Genomic DNA, 19,845 nt, shown 5'->3' with positions numbered 1-19,845 from the left:
ACGTAATTAACACAAATTTACGAAAGTTAGCTTTAGACAGTTAAAGTTATAGTTAGGTTTAGGAAATTAGTCTGTCAAATTATACAAGCCATTATTAACAGTACCAAATGTCTGAACCTCTAAGGTTGGTTTGCCTCTTTTCTTTTTCTCATGAATGAGTTTTTGTCAGACAAAATAATCTCCTTGAAAGCATCAGTCTGTGCTGGGATCTTGTGAAAAGCACTAAAGGCTAAATGATGAATGAATTTTCTAAAAAAAAGATCCTCGATAAATGAACTTAAAATGAGACTAATCATCTCTCATGCCGTTACAAGAGCTGTTCAGACTGTTTGTAACTTCGCCAAACATGAATGTCCAGCCTTGCGGCTTCCTCTCAAGACTCAAACGTCCAGACTAAATACACAGTACATCATCCGCCCACCCCGGTATCTCATGTCATGACATCACAGACTCCCACTGTAAAGCCGACCTTGTGGGAAATGGATTCCTCAAAGTCCCTCTGCGCTATTCATGTAGTAAAACCAAGCAAGGTCAAAGCTGAGAATGTGTGGGGTGTGTTTGTGTCATCGTGCCAACTGCGCCCGCTTTGCCAGGACATGCAGGCAGACATCAAGGACACACACACACACACACACACACACACACACAACAACAACAAAGACAAAACACTTATAGCCTTTGGTCTTGTTTTAATTGCTGGTCATACGAGCTCTTTGTAAATCCCATTGATCTGCTGCTCTCTTTTTGGAAACAAAGGCAGTTGATGGACCTTTACATGATTTCTCGCTCTCCCCGCCTCGTCTTCTCTCTTGTTTTATCCCGACTTTGAAGCTTGTGGTTTTTTTTTTGGGAGAATGATAATAAAAAGTGTCTGTGTCAGTGTCCTCCTATATTTAGGAATCAAAGCGTCTCACCTGTCCTGCAGTTCAAACCCAATCTCTTAATGGTGTGTGTGTGTAGTTTAAACCAGTTGCTGTCATTTGTATTCCCATATATTTGTTTGGATGGAGGGGAGAAGAGTATCCACTGGGGGGACCAAACCCCCAGATATCCTCTGAGTGCTTCACTCTGGCAGCATCATTAATAATTCAGGCAGTCTGCAGCCGGCCAGCGTCCATCTGCACTTTGAACAGTTTGTCATGTGAAGAGTTCAGCAGGGTTTGTGTGTCTTAGTGTACACGTGTGTGTATGGGTTTTTTTTGTTGTTTTTTTTTTCATGTTGTATAGAAACGCTTGTGGCCAAAGTCCAGACCCAACCCCAACTGTAACACATTAACAGGTTATTTGTGGTGTAAGCAGAGGGAGTGGGCTGATGGGTTAATGTTAGAACAGAGCTGTTATAAGATTGGCATTCATCATGATATGATTGTTTGTGGTGATGGAGGGGCTCGGCCAGGGGTGTATGCTGGACTGTACATACCTGGCCTGAATCATATCAGCTTCATGAGTGCTGTAACATGTGGCTACAACTAAGAGCTGTGATAAGAAACAGCTCTTTGTTACATGAGCTGATGTAAGAGCATGAACTTTTTAAGCATGAGTGTCATGTTGTATTAGAGCTGGGCTAGATCCCTTAAAAAAAAAAAGTATCATTAAAATCTCTGGCAGTTTCAGCGTATGTCACAGTCACAATTTTTTTTTATATTTCATGACTGGGCGTAGTGGCTTATTCGACCGACTAAGAATTTTCCTAGTCGACCAGTAGTCATCATTTAGGGTCATAAGTCGACTAGTCGGGCGCATATTTACGATATTAATTTAATTATTAAATGATATATTTTGGTGGTTTGAGTTGAAGGTGTGAGAAAGAATAGTATCAGTAACATTGTTAACACTGTGCTACATTACAGAGAAATACAAAACCGTACTAATGAACCTTCATTAATATAGGCCTATATTTTATCTACAAGTGCACGTCACACACTGAGCGAGCTGCCTGTTAATGACGCTGTGGGCTAATGGGCATGTAGCTACTTCCATGTTTCAGATGATATGTCATGTTTGTAGTCGACCAATGAAGATGAGTTTACATATCACCTTGGGTTCGTCCTTCACCTTCTCAAAATGATCCCACACTTTGGATTTCCTGCCCGACATGTTATTAACGAGCCTGTGGAATAACCGCAGGTACCAGCCCTGGAAAACACGAGGTCGGGTGCTGGGTGCTACTCTTTTGCCTTTTTTTGTGCCAGCATTCAGGTTGCATAGCTGATAGCTAAGCAACGTTAACAAGCATCATATAGCCTGTTGACCTGAAATCCTGAGTGCAGAGCTGATCTTCTTCCAGGAGCTGTTTATAAGTGTGTAGGCCTATCGTCTGTGGGACAGATGTAAAGCTCTGGGTAGCCCTGCACTAGCATGATCGACTTTTCCGTGTTTATCAGACTGAATATTTACAGAAGAAGGGAAAGATATCTGTCGGCTGTGATTGTTTTGTAACCTGACTCCTGTCTGACTGCTGAGCGTGGCCTCTTGCTGTGTCTGTCCTTTCAAATTTAATTCCCACATGGTCCAGTCATGTAGGTTTTGCCACCAGTGAAAAGTTACCAATGAAATCTTGCCGACTAATGACCTATTAGGGGGCAGCTCTCGTCATGAGTACATGAAATATAAAAAGATTTCAGTTTCATCATAGATATACTAAAGTGTTTGATTATAGGGTTGCTTGGCCCCACAAAATTATACAATATATGGAGGAATCAGCATGGAACTTATGCAAAATGTAAAAAAATTTATTGTATAAAATGCAACGTAGTAAAAATAAATATACATGCCAACAACTTTAACATCCTTTTCAAATCAAAGTATTTTAAGATTGTTGTATAAACACAGTAACTAGAGCCTTCAGTATATCCATGATGACATTAAAATGTTCTTTAATTTTATGTACCCCTGACAGCAGAATAAATCACTTTACTCAAAGTATTCAATACAGCATCTCCCTATCAGTTTAATAAAAAGAGAGGCAAAGATTTCTAAATTACCTGGTATACTGTAATACCGCCCAGGCCGAAAGTTAATCATCTGCTCATTGAATTGCTTAAAATCTATATGTTGTCATATTGTCATCGTGTTTTTATTGAGGCATTACTTGCACATCACATCGAGCTCACAAATGAATGTCTTTCTTCTGCTTTAGGAAAATCCCACCTGGCCATCGTCCAGAAGGTGAACAACGAGGGGGAGGGAGATCCCTTCTACGAGGTGTTGGGGTTGGTCACCCTTGAAGACGTCATCGAGGAGATCATTAAATCAGAGATTCTGGATGAATCGGATCTTTACAGTGAGTTTATCGCGTCTTATTGTTACACTTGTGTTTATTATATGTGCAGATGAGGCTATTTTGATCTCAGTTTAAGTCATGCAGTAATTTATTACAGTTTTCATATCTGAATTATTGTTGTTTGTCTTTGAGATAAGCTTAAACAGACTATTTTTTAGGTATTTAGACGATTAAACACTAATTAACAGAACAGCCATGAAAATCCTGAACAGCTTGGTCTCACTCTGCTTTTGATCCTAAATAAATGTATCTGCTGTTTGTCACTTCTCAGCTGATAACCGCACCAGGAAAAAGGTGGCGCCCAATAAGAACAAGAGAGACTTCTCTGCCTTCAAACACGAGAGTGAATCAAAAGTGAAGGTCTCTCCTCAGCTGCTGCTGGCCGCCCATCGCTTCCTGGCTACAGGTGGGGGATGGACTGCTGCAAGCAGGCACACACACACACACACACAGACGTGCACACTCACTCAACACAGTGTTACAGCCTGTAGATTATTTATAACTTGTAAACTAAGTGTGCATTTTAACATAGGTGTTCAAAATGTAGCCACAACATGAATATCCTCAGGATGTCAGGACGGGATGGACTCTGTCTTCTCGCCATCTGACAACCAGAGCAAGTCCATACATGCAGGGAGGAGGTTTAAATGTGTTTATTTACTCAGAAGGTCTATTTAAGATCCGCACAGTACGCCTGCCTGAGGACTCTGGACCTCTGCCAGCTGGTGTGATGCCTCGCCACTGCTACAAATCACTTGAGAACGTGTCGCAATCTGTCTGCTTAGCAAACGTTAGTGGATATGCTCTGCCAGCAGCAGTTAGCACTAGCCGCTGCTAGCATGACGTAGCACTTCCTCATCTCTCACAGACACTGTGGTGGAGGAGCACGCCAGAGTCTAATACCTCTGCAGGCATAACGTCAGTGTCTGTTGACTGTGTTTCTGTTTTCTTTTTCAGTGTGAAGGTTTCAATTTTCTTTCCTGATTCAGTACACAGGGATGGGATCTTTAATTTCTCGTATTTCAGTCCAGGAAGTTTCTTTTCCTTTTTCTGTTCTTGTTCGCATCAATCATTATTATACCCTACTCTTTTTAGATTGTGTCTGATCTCTGTTGCCATTGATATCTAATACAAGATGAGAGATATATTCCACACAGGTAAAGTCAGTGACTTATAAGGACTTGTGTATTTTGCAGCAGCAAGCTCTGTCAGTCTGTATATGTTTTTTGGTGCTATAAAAAAAAAGCAGGAAACAAACCAGGAAGATATAAAACCCACAGGCCGTGAAAGTGACATGAAAGTCATTGAAAAGTCAATTCAACCTGAGTCACACCAGAAACTTCAATCCTTCTTCTTCTTCTGTTTTTTTTGCGTGAACCAGGTGAACTTGTTGACTTAATACGTAAACCAGAATGAAAGGAGTTTGTTTGCTTTTTCACATGATGAATTCCAACCTTGGTCATATATGCCTCACCTCTCACTGTGTGTCGCATAGGGTTTTGTTTGCAGGGTGGACTGTTTCTTTGTTCTCAGTTCGGGTGGGGTCGAAGGCACTTATGGTGGAGCTGTGATTGCAACAGCCCGGCCTGTGACGGTTGAGAAATTCATGTTAACCAAATACATGTCACCAGATATTTTTAAAACAAGGAAAATTCTCATTAATCAACATCACTGTAGATGTGTTTGTGTTAGCTAGAAGACTAGTGTCACCACTTGGACTGCAGAAAGATGATGTATCCAAAACTCAGTCTTAAATTATCTTTAAAAGGTCTTTAAAGGCATTAAATTTAAGGGTAAACATGTACACTGTAAACTGTGGGACAGTGTCTGAAGACTGATTTACATTACGGCTGCTCATGATTATTTTAATTGCTGATCATCATCTATGAATTGTTTTGTCTTATATGCAAAGACTGAATGTATTGGAAGCTCTAATTTGTTTTATTAATATATATAACGTCCTTCTGTGTCGTGTAAACAATGAGATGCTTAATGTAGTTTTTAACTTGATTACATGACACGTGATCCTTGTAATTCTTTTAATTCTATTTGTGAAAGCTCAGTTTAATGCTGTAAATGTATTACGCTCCCTTGTTAAGTGCAGGATTACCTGTTGTAGAACAGGTGTACTTGGCACACCAGTTTATGTAATTGTTTGTTTTGTTGTACCACACACAAAGGCATGAGTGACTAATTTAATCGTCATCTGAAAGATTGATGTCAGCAGCTTGGTTGCGATAAGAAAGCACGTGGCACTCAGGTGAGTTCTGAAACAAGTGGTGCATCACGAGAATTTAATTTTTTGATTTCGATGCTCATGCACTGATGACATTTCTTTCCTTTTATAAGTGAGAAATTATCTGAATGGGTGTGTCACGCAATGATACATCAAAAAAGCTCTGATGTTCAAGGATAAATAAAAATAGATAACAACCACAATTACGCTACAGGTTTGAATTTTAAAGTATGTTATCGTAATTTTGGTGTCATGGAAAATATCTTTGAGTCCATGTCATATTCAAGGTTCTGCCTACTTTATATTTCATGGGTCATAATCAGTTTTTGCGTGATGTCATTTTAACTCTTGTTTTTTAATCGTCCCTGATGAATGCACTTATTATTTTGTCCCAGTTCTTGAAATTACTTGCCCTTAGATATGGGGGTATTGTCTAAATTAAAAACACAAAGCGGGGGAGTACCATCAGTCTTATCGATTCAGATCATGCCTAATTTGTATCTCCATGCAGTTTTAGTTCAAATTTAGAATTTTTGATTGTGTATTGAACCATATCTGCATCCAGAAATATGTTACTATGCTTTCTGTGTTGTGGGCCAGTAAAAAAAGTCTTAATTAATGCACTTGTCACCTAAAAGTAAAACTCTTCTCCTCCTCTTCTCCTGCAGAGGTGAGCCTGTTCAGCCCGTCTCAGATCTCAGAGAAGGTGCTGCTGCGAGTCCTGCGCCACCCCGACGTGATCCAGGAGATCAAGTTCAACGAAAGCGACAAGCGCTCGCCCCATCACTACGTCTACCAGAGGGGCAAGCCCGTCGACTACTTCGTTCTCATCCTGCAGGTACACAATAGTTTTAGGGAAGAGGGGGGGTGGAGCTTGGCTTTTCTGTCTGTGAGTGCTCGTTGGTTCAGTGTGGGTGAAATAGCAGGAGTTCAGCTCACACTGCTGTGTGTTCTCCCAAAGCAGATCGATTTAAAACAGACTGGTGGATTGAAACACTCCCACACACTCATATATACACCAACACATATGCAAATAGGACAATATCTTGTATTTTTAGCTCTCAGATGATGTAGCCTCTGTTTTGCCGTCAGATTTAGCTGCAGTATGTTGTGTCTTTGTTTTGTTGATTTGTCTCAAGTGCGCAAATATCAACTTTTTTGGATGTTGAATGTTCCTTCTTTGAGGTTAGATGTTCCTTCTTGACCGTTGGAATCTGATCTTCAGTTTGCCTGGTTGTCCTGAAAACAGAGATGGCGAATATGAACCTGGTCCCACAGAAATACATGGCATGACCACACCCTGTTAACACCGCATTACATGATGGTGACATGTGTTGAGATAATGTACTGACACCATGGAAACTGTGCCAATGGAAAGTCAATTAGGATCCTTCGTCATGGTAACATGAAAGTATCCAGTAGGTCTAAATCCACTGTAGTTTAGAACAATTATAAATCTTTGTGGGATGAGGTAAAAGTCGTCTTCCATCTGTTGGCCATTCAAATGAATCTAGTGCTGGAAAATGATTTAAATATTTTTATATATTTAGGCTGTTAATCTTATTTATGCACAGAGCATCAACAGAGAGGCTGAGGGAGGGAAGGAGACAGAGACACTTTGTCCTTGTCTTGTGTGTGAGACGTCCATGTTGTCGCTGCATTTTTTAAAACCGATCTGTCGCCTGCATCCAGGCACTGTCTCAGTGTCACACATTAGACTACAACTACCAAGATGAACAGCGATGCGCTATGATCCACCTCACACACAAACTAGCAAACAAACGCTCCCGTGACACAGTCAAGAAGAAGACGAAGAAGACGAAGAAGAAGAAGACGACCTTATTAATCCTTGCGGAAATTATGTTGTCACAGCAGCAGTGTATCTCTCAGGCAAAAAGTAATGCAGCATAATGGACAAGTAAAACGGAGCAGGTTAATAGGTATTGTACATGAGCTACTGAGCATTAAAAAGTCTGATGGCCGCAGGCAGGAAGGACCTCCTGCTACGCTCAGTCCTACACTGCGGTGGTATCGGCCTGTGGCTAAAAGTGCTCTGGCTAAACACCTCCAGGTTGTGCAATGGATGAGAGGCATTTTTTAATATACACTTCAGTTTTCTGAGCATCCTCGCCTCAGCCACCTGCTGAACTGAGTCCAGCTCAGCTCCAGTGGTAGAGCTTGCCTTCTTTACAAGTTTGTTGAGCTTGTTTCTGTCTGTGGCACGGGCTCCTTCTCCCCAGCTCACCACACCAAAGAAAAGTGCACAGGCCGCCACAGTCTGAGCAGCTCTCAGCTCTGTCTCCCACACATGCAGCGCAGAGCTGTACTGCACGTGCTCCTGCGGTAACTCATTCATCTCACAGACTGATTTAGTGTAGCACGTGCAACATATAGACCGATGTCACACTGTAGACTTATTAACAGACAGATTAAACAGAGGAGCAGCTAAACTGTGAGTGAGTGAGTGAGTGAGTGAGTGAGTGGGGCAGAGCAGTGCTGAGAGAGAGGAGAGATGCACACTAGTATGCGTTATGTAACGTACAACAATGTATGTCGATATAAACAGTGTTGTCGAAATTAATATCTTGCTGGATAATTTAAATAAATATATCGTACATAGTTATATCACCTAGCCCTTGTAGTATCAAGAAAGTCAAGAGCAAGAAAGTCTGAAATGTGGACTTCTTTTCACTTGACTCACTTAAGTCCCATTTTACAACGTACTTATGTCCCATATGAAACAAGCATAGTTGTTTTAGCTGAAAAGACAATATTTTTCTAACCCTAACCCAGTAGTTTTAATGCCTAAACTCAACTGTACAGCCACCATGTAATTCCAACACAATATATGCAACCACAATGTAATGAGGTGTTTACGGGTCGTGGTAATTTCAGGTATTTATGTGACATCGCGCTGTCAAATACCTATTGTCACTAATCACTCTGCAGACTTCTCGTCCATGTCGGTTTAGCAGCTGAGATTTATATTATAATGTTTTGTTTCTTATAAAAACAGAAGAATGGAACTTGGTGTAATTTTGTAGCGACCCAGTGCACAGGAAGAAGTAAAAGTTGTAAAGAAAAGAGGAATGAATAATGGCCGGTGAGCAATGTCCAGAACACAGTCACAAAAGAAACCTAACAGCAGTTTGTCAGACCCCAGTGTGGATGCACTGTGGTGTCATCTTGCAAAATTCAAAATAATAACCCACTAACATGCTCTTCCCCTCCTGACGTCCACAAAGACCAGCTACATACGTCTGACAGCCTCCTGACTCACTGTGATGAACACATCGCGGCCTCTGAGTGACATATCCTCATTGCTTCAGCCTGGATAAAAGTTGTGCAGCTTCGATTATAAGACTGACTCTTCCTCTTTCTTCCCTTGACCCTTATCTCCACCTCCTCCCCTGTTTCTTCTCTCCACCTGTCAACACATCCCCTCACCGAGTGCATCTGGAGCTTAGCAGTATTGATCCGCCTGCCTTGTAGTTAAACGCGGCTTTGAGCTACAGTTTGTAACAGATGGCGGTAGGCGTCGCACGCAGCGCTGACCCAACAGGGGTCTCGAAACTGTTGGTAAAGCAAACTGTGTTGGTGTTTGCCTTGGTTTTGTGTTTGTGTGTGTAAAGCAAAATTAAGCTGAGTCACTGAACAACACAACATCCTCCAAGAGTGCTGTTAACTGCCAGTAAGAAGTTCCTACAAGGAATCAGTTACTGTGTTTTTATAGTTGATGTGATAAAGGAAAGGCTCAATAACTCCCTCAAGGCATTAAATGGCTGTGAAATAGACAGTCATGTGATGTTTGGGTTGAGAGTACACTGAGGGTTGCAAAGGGTCTGGAAATTTCCAGGAAATGGAAGTAAATTTCTGATATAAAAATTGGATGAATTGATAGTGAACTTAATTGGGAGGAAAATACACATGAAATCTGACATGGTGGAAGTCCAAGGAGAGGATTTGGAGGCCTGAGAGGAAAAACAGTCTTTGTTTTGGAGGGAATTAATTCAGTAAACAAGCAACAAGACAACTCATTTAACTCAAGTGTTGATTGTTTTTCTTTTCTATTAGAATGGTATACAGTTATGTCCGCTTATAATCTGGTAAAAGTCTGTTTCTGTCTGCATATGGCGCAGGAATGTCACAGAACCAGACATTAAGTAGTCAATACCAATACTAGTGAAATTCCACGATTCTCTATACCTTGTTCGATACCAAGGTAACAAAACAATAAATCCCAGACAAGATGAAAAATTTTCAACGCTCAGAGACGTATTTTGAAGTGAATCATACACTTTTTGAGTGTCTGAGAGTTCATCTGCTGCTTGTAGATCATAAGATAAGATAAGAAAACTTTATTGTCCATTACGTTTACATGAAATGGAGATCTGTCTTTGGCATCCGACATAGAAAATACAGCATGAAACATAAAGCACAATAAATAGAAGAGGAGACTGTGGTGCATATTTATGTAGAAATATATTTTCTCGCTTTTGTTTTCGACAAACTGAGGTGAACGTGTTGCTGCAGCTGCACTTGTTGCCGCCTTCCACGTCTTGTTGTTATTCTCACATGCTGGTAGGCAGTCGTCTTCTTCCTTTGGCACATAACGACAGACTTGAACACTTGTAGGCATTTATGCTGCCCTGTCAGATCTGGAAAAATTGCATCCCCGGTTGCCGCAGTACACAAGATAAACCAGTACTGTCACGTTGTCAGAATTTTGGCAGCGACTTGGTACCAAAGCATCGGCGAGCAAATAACCCCTATACTTCCATTTTATTCCTGTTAATCCCGTAAATTCCGATTGACAGTTTTAACCTTGAATATTCCTGCAATTTCCAACCCTAGTTGGAGTTCATGAGTGTATTTTCACGAAAAGCAATAGGTTCAGAGTTTTGGAAACATCTCAAAATTCTTCTAATCAGTGTTTACATTACAGAGAGGGCTGGTGAGGAGGGCGAGGTAGAGCAGGTCGTTCACTAATCAGATGATTGGCAGCTTGATCCCGGCTCCTCCATGTCTGCATGTCGAAGCATCCTTGAGCAAGATACTGAACCCAGATTGCTCCAGATGGCTGTTCCATCGGTGTGTGAGTGTGTTAAAACTGAGTAGCAGGTGGCACCTTGTATGGTAGCCTTGGCCACCAGTGTGTGAAGGTGTGAATGTGACCCATAATGTAAAAAGAGCTTTGCGTGGTCGGATGACTAGAAAGGCGCTATACAAGTGCAGGTCCAAAACTTTGAGTTGGGTTTCTTAAAATAGCATTCAAATCAAATTTAAGTGCCCTGACATCTGTGGTTCTAAATGTATGTGTGGATATAAACACGTCAGTAACACATATACGATCAGTCTGGACATGTGCAGGGTGTTTTTTATGCGTTGTGACTGTGTGCTTCCTTGGAGTCGTATTGATTTGTGTGCTGATGCTTAAATTATGTGTGAATTTGGTGTCAGATAGTTCAGTGATTTTTAGGTCCAGCAGTGTCTGCTGCACAGTCCTCAAAGGACAGACATCTCCTGCCACACACCTCTGGTCAGCCACAAAAATTACAACCCTGAGTACGATAGAAACTGTAGAAAAAGGCCCAAATCTCTTTACGAGGTTTACTTCGGGCAGCAATACTCTCTCTTTGTCTCTGCCCTCATAAATCCGTCCTGATTTTTCACAAGCTGGATAAAAGCCAGCCGTTACAGCAGCCATTGTAGAATAAGATAAGAGACATAATGTGTGTTTGTAGTTTGACAAAATTTCAGGTTGTCAAGCTCACATCAGTTACGCCAAAGATAGCATACAGAATGAATTAAATTCCCATTAATCTGTAATTTGCAGTGGTTGCATATATTGTGTTGCAGCTGAGTCTGTGAGTTGTTTTAACAACAACAGTCACTTCTGATCCAAAGTCGATCAACTCTACAAGGAGATTAGCTGGCTACTTTAAGGGTTTTAAGAGCCAGATTTGGTGGAGTGCCAAGCTGGAGGTGGTTAGAGTCACAACAGCTCTAAATGTTTGTAGTTCGGTCCTGTATGGAGCGTGTCAGAAGACTGATTTGGGGTAAATTACAGCATGTTCTCGCCCACATATTCTTCGTAAAGCAGTCCTGCATGATATCTGATTCAGCAAATATTAACTTGACCTTTATTTGAACTTAACGTCTCTTAAAGATTTACAAGCCATCAAGTGAGTGATTAACAATGAAGCCACAGAAAAATGCACACAGAGAATTACACAAGGAAAGAAGCCGTTAGATTGTGGGTGTGTGAGAAGTTAATGTGAGAATCAATTTGGGGAGTTTGTTCCTGACCTCTGAGAAAGCCTCAAACTGCTGCTGTTGTTTTGAGTTTATTGGTGGTCTGTAATGAAGAAAATGGGGCAGTAGGAAAAATCTTGTAAACACTGTGAAAGAGTCTATAAAAACTACACTACTACTAAACCACAGTGAAAATCTGATCAGCTCTCTCTTTATTCCTCCAGCGTTCATTCATACCAGCTGCATGGGTGATTATCCAGCGCGCTATAGTTACAGGATGTGAGTAAACAGGAAGTCCCGCGTTAACGTCCTGCCATTCAGTGCTTTTACACTGTCGGACAATATAACCTGTTCAGCAGAATTCACTCTCTAATAGCATTGAATGATGAAACAGATGGGGAATAAATGGATGGATTCACTATGAGAGAGAAGGGTTGCAAAAGGTTGGAAAATTCTGGTAAATTTCCAAAGAAGTTGAGCTTAGGAATTTTGTAATTTTGGCTCCATTTCAATGTATTTATTGTACCTTTTCTTAGCAAGCTCATTTTAAGAGAAGATATACATAAAATAGCAATACTAGGTCAAACATAATGATTTTAATGCTGCAATATCAAGTTTTATTAGTTTAAAGTATGTCCTTTTTAATTGAATTGTAACCATGCACTGCATTCAGCGGCATACCCTTCCTTCACATGTACAGGTTTAATTAATCTATTTCTAATCATTTTTTGTCTTAAACATTTCTTTTATAAATTATTTGTTCACTTAAACCCTAACAATGTTGAGCTAAGTGGGGCAAAGGGGTCAAATGTTTACTTCACCCTATGCAAATTATTTTGTTTGTGGTTGTCAAATTATAACAAAGTCTTACCTTAGTTAGTTCGTAGACTTTTTCATTGGCATTCTCTCGCTTACGAAGCTATTCTTGGCCTACTTACAGCATACTTATGTGTGTACATTAAGCAAAAAATTGAGAATGGCTCTGCTCTCCGTTCTCAGAATGTGATTTTATTGTCTGTACCAACGATACGTACAGAGTTTGGCAAGCGAGCATTTAAATATGCAGCTCCTTATATAGGGGATCTTCTGCAGAAGGACTTAAAGTTGCACTCTTTGGTTCCTCTCGGCTGTTTCAAAGCACTGTTGCAGGTTTTTGTACACAGTCACGGTGTATCACATCATAGCAGGTCTTTGTAATCATGTGTAGTTGCCCTTTTTTGCGTTTTTTACAGTTCTTCCCTGGTATATATTGACATACTTTTTGGCTTTTCTTTGTCGTAGTCTTATTCTGTGTTTTATATCGCCTGTTTTAGAAAGGTACATTTTTATTCTGTATGTATTTTAGTTCTATGTTGTCGGTTGAAGAAGAGATTTTTAGTCTCAAGGGTTTTTCTGGTTAAATTAAGGATGAATAAAAAAATTTGTTGTCATGACAAACAGTCCTGTTTTATCTGCCTTGCTGTCAAAACTGTGGCAACTGCACAATATGTAGCTGGAGTTTCGCCCACATCCTCTAACAGCACCCAGCTAAACTCCTGTTCCCAGGGTTGTCGAAATGCTCGCTTGCGCTTCAGCTCGTAAACTTTGTCTTTACCCAACACCAGTTTCTTTTAAGTGCCTGATCAGTGCTGTGTATGTGCAGCTCTCAGCAGAGATGAAAATGAAGTGAGATGGCTCGCTGCTTAGCTACTTCCATCATCAGCTCCAGAAAAAACAGTGTCTTTAATTATTTTTTACCACTGCCTGATTTGGCAAGTGAGTTGCTGGATTTACTAGCTGGACATGTCTTTTTACTTTCCCCGGGCAGTCCTCATTGCTGAGCCTCGCTGGATTTCGTATAGCCCACAATGTCAGCTGAAATTTAAAGAACCATTTCCAATTAGTTATATCACTACGTTTTATGTATTTAACAAATGATTTGATTTATTTGGCATATTACTGGATTTTGTCTGCTTAAGTTTCTATCTGCATATGACATGGTTAATACAACCTGAAAAATAACCCCTTTATTTTCAACTTATTCCCCTTATATCCTGTTCATTTCCATGGAACGTTTCTACTTTAAATGTTCCTGGAATTTCACAACCCCAAGCAGGAGCAAGCATCCCTTCATTAAGGCTTCAATGGCAAAATGAATTTTAAATTTCATTAGTGATGCAGCCTGAGCGAGCAGCGATTTCTTTCTCTGTAAATGTGCTGTCATGTCTGAAGTAAACGTAAAACAAAGTGATAGATGAAGTAAGGCTGGGCGATATGACCTCAAATCAATATCACGATTAACTGAACATTTTACCTCGGTTACGATATTTTGTTTTGGGCCCTCATAGTTCACTGACAAGCTTTGTACTTAAAATATGCTCATTATGCGCCCTGTTCGGCGTTGTCTTCACAAAAGCCAGAATGTGCCAGACATGACATTTCTCTTTGGTACAAGCTGCTCAAGTTGCTCAGTTGGCTCGGTGAGTTCTCCTCCATGATGCTTCCAGGTTGCAGACAGGACGGGGTGGAGTCACTTGACTACACACGCAGTAGTATGTTTTTAAGGGGACAGAACAGGAACACACACACAATGGGGAAAGTATTTACAGAAAGAAAAAAAAAAAACGATATTACCGACATGGGCAAGTTGCATGGCGGCTGGAGTCGGTTTAGAATAATTTTCGATTAATTGCCCAGCCCTAAGACGAAGCCAGCAATGACATGTATTCCACATCTGAAAAGGGCGTCAGTAAAGGCAGGGGGAGTTGAAACGGGGAGAAGAGGAAGGACAAATGAGGTTTCAGACAGCTGTGACCTTGGACCGACAGACTGAGAAGGGAGGAGAGCTGTGCTGCTGGTCCTAAAGGATATGCTCTTCACTAATTGATCCCCATTATATAAGATGTCAATAGAGGGAGGGCACCACTCCCCTGCTGTCAGTCAGCTGTCAACACACTTAACACACTCACACTTCAACCTGAGCATCTCCACCTCCCTCTGCAGGCGCACACACTGTAAACACACAAAACTCACACAGCACCTCTCCTGTATCCACTCTGTGTACACGTACATGCGCTCTCACATCCCACGGGGTGGGAAAATTACGCTTCATTGTCTTAATCTCACTCTTTCACACACTTTCATTTCCCACACGTCGGTTATGTCATTGTCCCCAAACAGTCATTAGCCGGTTAGTCCAGTAATCTGAGGATCATTTCAACTTTCTCCCCACTGCTCGCTCCTGGTGAGATTTTCACAGTGGGAGGCCGGATATCATTGAGGATGTTGTGGAGAGACCCCACATGTGGAGTAATCCGCTGAGACCTTTTCGGAGTGGGGCGGCATTTAGTGTCAGCTTGCCAGGGAGGGAATTTTCCACCGGAGAAAGAGAGAGCGATACTGTCAGAACCAGTCGTTATGAATAGTTGTAGCTAGTGAGTGTGACTCTGCAGAAAATCCTCTGGGTTTAAGTTAAATTTTAAAAGCAGTAGATGGACTGATATCCTGTCTTTACTCTGAAGGCTTTGCTGTCTGTCAGGTGCCTCAGATTATGTCTAATTCAGGTAAACAGCGTTAAATTTAAGATCTTAGACAACATGAGATCCAGGTGGTTCCAGGTGTAAACCCCTCTCCTCACTGGGATTTTACATAGATACTCACTTAGAATAGAACAAGGACTATTTTGATTAGATCCTGTGCTGATGAATATTTTATACCCGTAATTACAGATACACTGCAGACAACTCAATAAATTATTAATTTCCAGTTTCTCTGAAGAGTCTTTGACGAGCTTGTGTGTGGACAACTTGGAGAAAATTGGGAGTTTGTGTTCTGCTCATATTTGTCCTGTAAACAAAGCTATACACTCACATTCCAGGAGCGCTTATTTGGAAAGAGAAGAAGGGGAGAAACAGACAGACAGAGAGAGGAGGAGTGGGGAGAGAGACAGAGATGCAGAGAGATTGTTTTAATTTGACGTTTGAGAACATCAAACTGATTAAAAAAATATCTGCTTAATAGCGTGGTGTTGTGTGGAGGGAGTGCTTGCAACTTTTTTGCATGTTGAGAACTGAAAATTAATGACTTGCTTCACAGAAGTAAAACCTCATGTAGACTGTTGAAGTGGAACTTAATTTCAACTTAATTATAATTTTCATGCCTGCGTGCTGATGATAGCCATGGCTGGAGGCATTATGTTTTCGTGGTTTTCCTTTCATCCCATTCTCATGAACACAATATCTCAAGAACATCTTGAGGGATTTTTTCAGCTTTGGCACAAAAGTCCACTTAGACTCAACGATGAACTGACTAGATTTTGACGGCCAAAGGTCAAAGGTCAAGGCCACTCTAAACTCGTCTTTCTTATTCTTGTGAATCCAGTATCTCTTGACCTTGCATCTGTTTCATTTTAGTGAACTTAATATCACAAGAGGGTCTTGAGGGAGTTTCTTCAAATTTGGCACAAACATCCACTTGGACTCAATGATGGACTAACGAGATTTTGGTGGTTGTAGGTTAAAGGTCAAGGTCACTGTGACCTCATCTGTTTCATTCTCTTGAACATGATATCTCAAAAACACTGTCAGGGAATTTCCTCAAATTTAGCACAAACGTCCACTTGGACTCAGCGAAGAACTGATTAGAATTTGGTGGTGGAAGGTCAAAGGTCATTGTGACCTCACAAAGCATGTTTTTGGTCAAAACTCAATAATTTATGCATGAATTATGACAAAACTTCACTCAAATGTCTAATAGGAAGCATGTACCCAGGGTGGAGGATTTGAAACTAGGGTGGGGGAGCCCTTCTGTGCAGAGTTTGCATGTTCTCCCTGTGTCAGTGTGGGTTTCCTTCAGGTACTCTAGCTTCCTCCCACAGTCCAAAGACACGCAGGTTAATTGGTGACTCTGAATTGTTCGTAGGTGTGAATGTGAGTGTGAATGGTTGTCTGTCTCTGTGTGTCAGCCCTGTGTTAATCTGGTGACCTGACCAGGGTGAACCCTGCCTCTCGCCCATTGTCAGCTGGGATAGGCTCCAGCCGACTGTGATCCCCAAAACCTTCAAAAGCTTCTCTACCTCTTTACTGTGACTCCATATTTTTCTTCAAAACTCCTGAAGTCCATCACTCTTTTGTTGTGTTCTTCGTTTCTTTCTTTGTGTCTTTGTTTCCTGAACCTCTGACTGAGCTGTTGGCGATAGAGTTGCATTTTCAGTATTGTTAGCAGCAGGTTTTGCTGAAAAAGAAGAATGCACTGAGTAAAAAAGGCAATGGCCCTCATTTATATGTATATTAAAAAAGGTAGTACAGAAAACTGAATGTACGATTAATTTCACACAAAACTCTGCATTTATCAATCAGGATGTAAGTGGAGGCTGCGATCAAATCTCACGTCAGGTCTCAACTTGTGTATGCAAGTTTGAGTCAGCGCGGACTTACGGTACAGCGTAGTAAGTTAGTAGGCCACATTCGGACAGCCATTTATGTATTTGCAGCCACATATTAATCACTTAAATTGTACAGCTACCACATGGATGCACTCTCTCTATCACAGCTCGCAGCTGCCTGGCTCTTTGGGACTGGCTCTAGGCTGACAGACGGATGAACACCACTGACAAACCAAAGCGTGCTCAGATCAATTATCATTAAAACATCATTAAAAATAAATAAATAAACCCTGCAACGGCGTAAATATTTAAATACTAGTTGTCTATGGGTTATTAAATTTTTACTGGTGTCTGGCTGGAACACAGGTGGTGCATCTGTGTCTCCTTCGCCACCTGTTATGCCCTTTTCATGCCGCCAAATAGAACCAGGTGGTTGGATTCGACCTGAGACATCAGCCTTTCTATTTCTAGCTAAGAAAAGTATCTCCTCTCAGCCGTATTATGCCTCTCCATGTCGCAAACTCCCGAGGCGAGGCCCTTGAACCAGGAATATATTGGGGCGGGATATGTAAATGTTTTCAGCCGCCACATTTATCAGCACCTGATCGTTCCTTACCTTTCAGGAATCCTGCACAAACCCTATCGTAAGATGATTTCTCGTATCTACGCAAAAACTGTCCATCAGTAGCATAACAGTGCAAAGCTGCATTTGTGGATTATTCTTCAAAACCAGGAACCAACAGAATGACTGCTGGTACCGGTACTGAGGCACAGAGGTTCGTTGTGGCGCTCAAAAATCAGACCTGGCAAACTGACAGAGGAAAACGAGCGGAGCAGATGCTCCTGATTATATGTATGTTTGATGTGTGGGAGTCCGATAGTAGATTCATGAGAACTAAAATCCTCAGATACAGATAATTCAGTGTCCTTGTTCCACTCCTTTTATAGTGTGTGTACATTTGCATGTGTGTGTGTGTGTGTGTGTGTGTGTGTGTTTTGCTGGTTGTGATCTTCACTGTCAGCAGACAGGCCGTTTGTTTATGACCAGCGTGATTCATGAGTCTATAACGATGCTCTGTTGCTCTCACAGAACAGAGTCAGTTGACTCGGGCAGAGTTAGATCATTGTTGTGTTTCTAGCTTCGGGAAATGTATGGAAATTTGAACTCGGTCACTTCAAGAATTTGAGCAATGTTTTGATTAGATCAAGTGTGGATGAATGGAAAGAATGATGTTTAGGTCATATACTAAATTAGCTGTGTTGTCTTTGCTTTGTCGTTAACTGGAAAAAAACATTTGGGAACCATCATACCACTGATTTGTGGCATTTCCTTTCTTTGTATGTCTCCTGTAAGTTTCCTGGTGGACAGTCTTACTAAATCTCCTTTTAAGTACCAAGCACCGTACGGTAACAGGGTTTGTACAGACAGAGGCAAGTCAGATTCAAGGACTCTGAGGCAGTCATGTTTTATTGGGGCTGTAATCAACCGAAGAAAATCTTGGTGCACTGAAATTCTACCTGCTCCTCAACTAATTGCTTCATAGTTTAAAACATTTATCTCATATGTTTCATAGAGTCATTTATCTTTCTGTTCTCAGTAATATTCAAGTACCTTTTCAAGGACAAAGTTAAAAAAAAATCTGAATTTCAAAGTATACCAGCACTTAAATTTCTGAGTGTACATCAAGTACCTCAAGCACCTTGTATGAGCCCTGTTGTATAGACAGCTGACATGTACAACATGAAGGCCTGAAGAAAATACACTTACAGAAGATACAAATACAACCTTGCGTGTTTCCCTCCAGGTACAATTTAAGTTTATTTTTCTGCTCGACAGCTTTTTTTATGATCGGGTAGTTTTTAATGAAGTGCAGGGCTTCACCTAATAATCTTTAATAATCTAACATCCAATTATCTGAGATAAAATGATGTCATTAGACTGATTATTCTGTGTGACCAGAACAAAATCCCACCCAAATGTTTCTACATTTATAATAAGATAAAACAGGAAACTCATATTTCACAAGCTAAAGCTGAACAGTTACTCAGTTATCAATATTATCAGTGATATTATTAATGTTCTGCATGTGGTCGAGTGTTTAAACTCTGTTGTTGATGTTACATTCCTGGATAATTACGTCACAGCATATTTGTGAGCAACTCTTCCTGTTGTGGACAAGAGCTGGAAGAATGTCTGTCCTGTGAGAATAAGAAATATTCCTGGACTTAAAAGGAGGCAGTGTGTGTGTGTGCGTTGGCATGTGTGTGTGTGTGTGTGTGTGTGTGTGTGTGTGTGTGTGTGTGTTGAGCTCTGATGAGCCCCCGCAGAGGTCTGAGGAGGAAATACAGTCACAGGTTTCTCAATAACTTATAACAAACCAGTAGGGGCCTCCGCCTGAAACCACACACACACACACACACACACACACACACACACCTCGGGACTGTGTGTGTACGTGCGCATGTGACATTGTGGTTGTGTGCGCGTGCGGTCGTGTGTGCGACAGCCTCCGTGTTTAGTGGTTTGTGACAATGTGTTTGTCATAAAATGAGCTGCTGACTTCAGTTAATGGTCGGTGTCAAAACTGAACAGTTTGTGCAAAGTCACTGAGTCATTTATGCTGTGACACACACACCACACACTTACACACAGTGAGATGTAACAACGTGAGTCAGTGTTCACGTACATCATTCTAAAGCCTGGTCTGA

General features: G+C 41.1%; 1 protein-coding gene across 1 annotated transcript in view; it reads left to right on the top strand.

Moving 5' to 3' along the window:
* Positions 1-19,845, top strand: part of LOC125890074 (metal transporter CNNM4) — an 82,230-nt gene that overhangs the window by 24,207 nt on the left and 38,178 nt on the right. The window contains exons 2-4 of the mRNA XM_049578494.1: positions 3,140-3,283; positions 3,555-3,689; positions 6,188-6,357. Coding sequence (XP_049434451.1) covers positions 3,140-3,283; positions 3,555-3,689; positions 6,188-6,357 — 449 coding nt within the window. The remainder of the gene's footprint in view (positions 1-3,139; positions 3,284-3,554; positions 3,690-6,187; positions 6,358-19,845) is intronic.

This window comes from Epinephelus fuscoguttatus, linkage group LG6, assembly GCF_011397635.1.
Source record: "Epinephelus fuscoguttatus linkage group LG6, E.fuscoguttatus.final_Chr_v1".
In the NCBI taxonomy this organism is placed as follows: Eukaryota; Metazoa; Chordata; class Actinopteri; order Perciformes; family Serranidae; genus Epinephelus; species Epinephelus fuscoguttatus.
The sequence above is the reverse complement of the archived record's forward strand: the minus strand, read 5'-3'. Positions and strand labels throughout refer to the sequence as shown.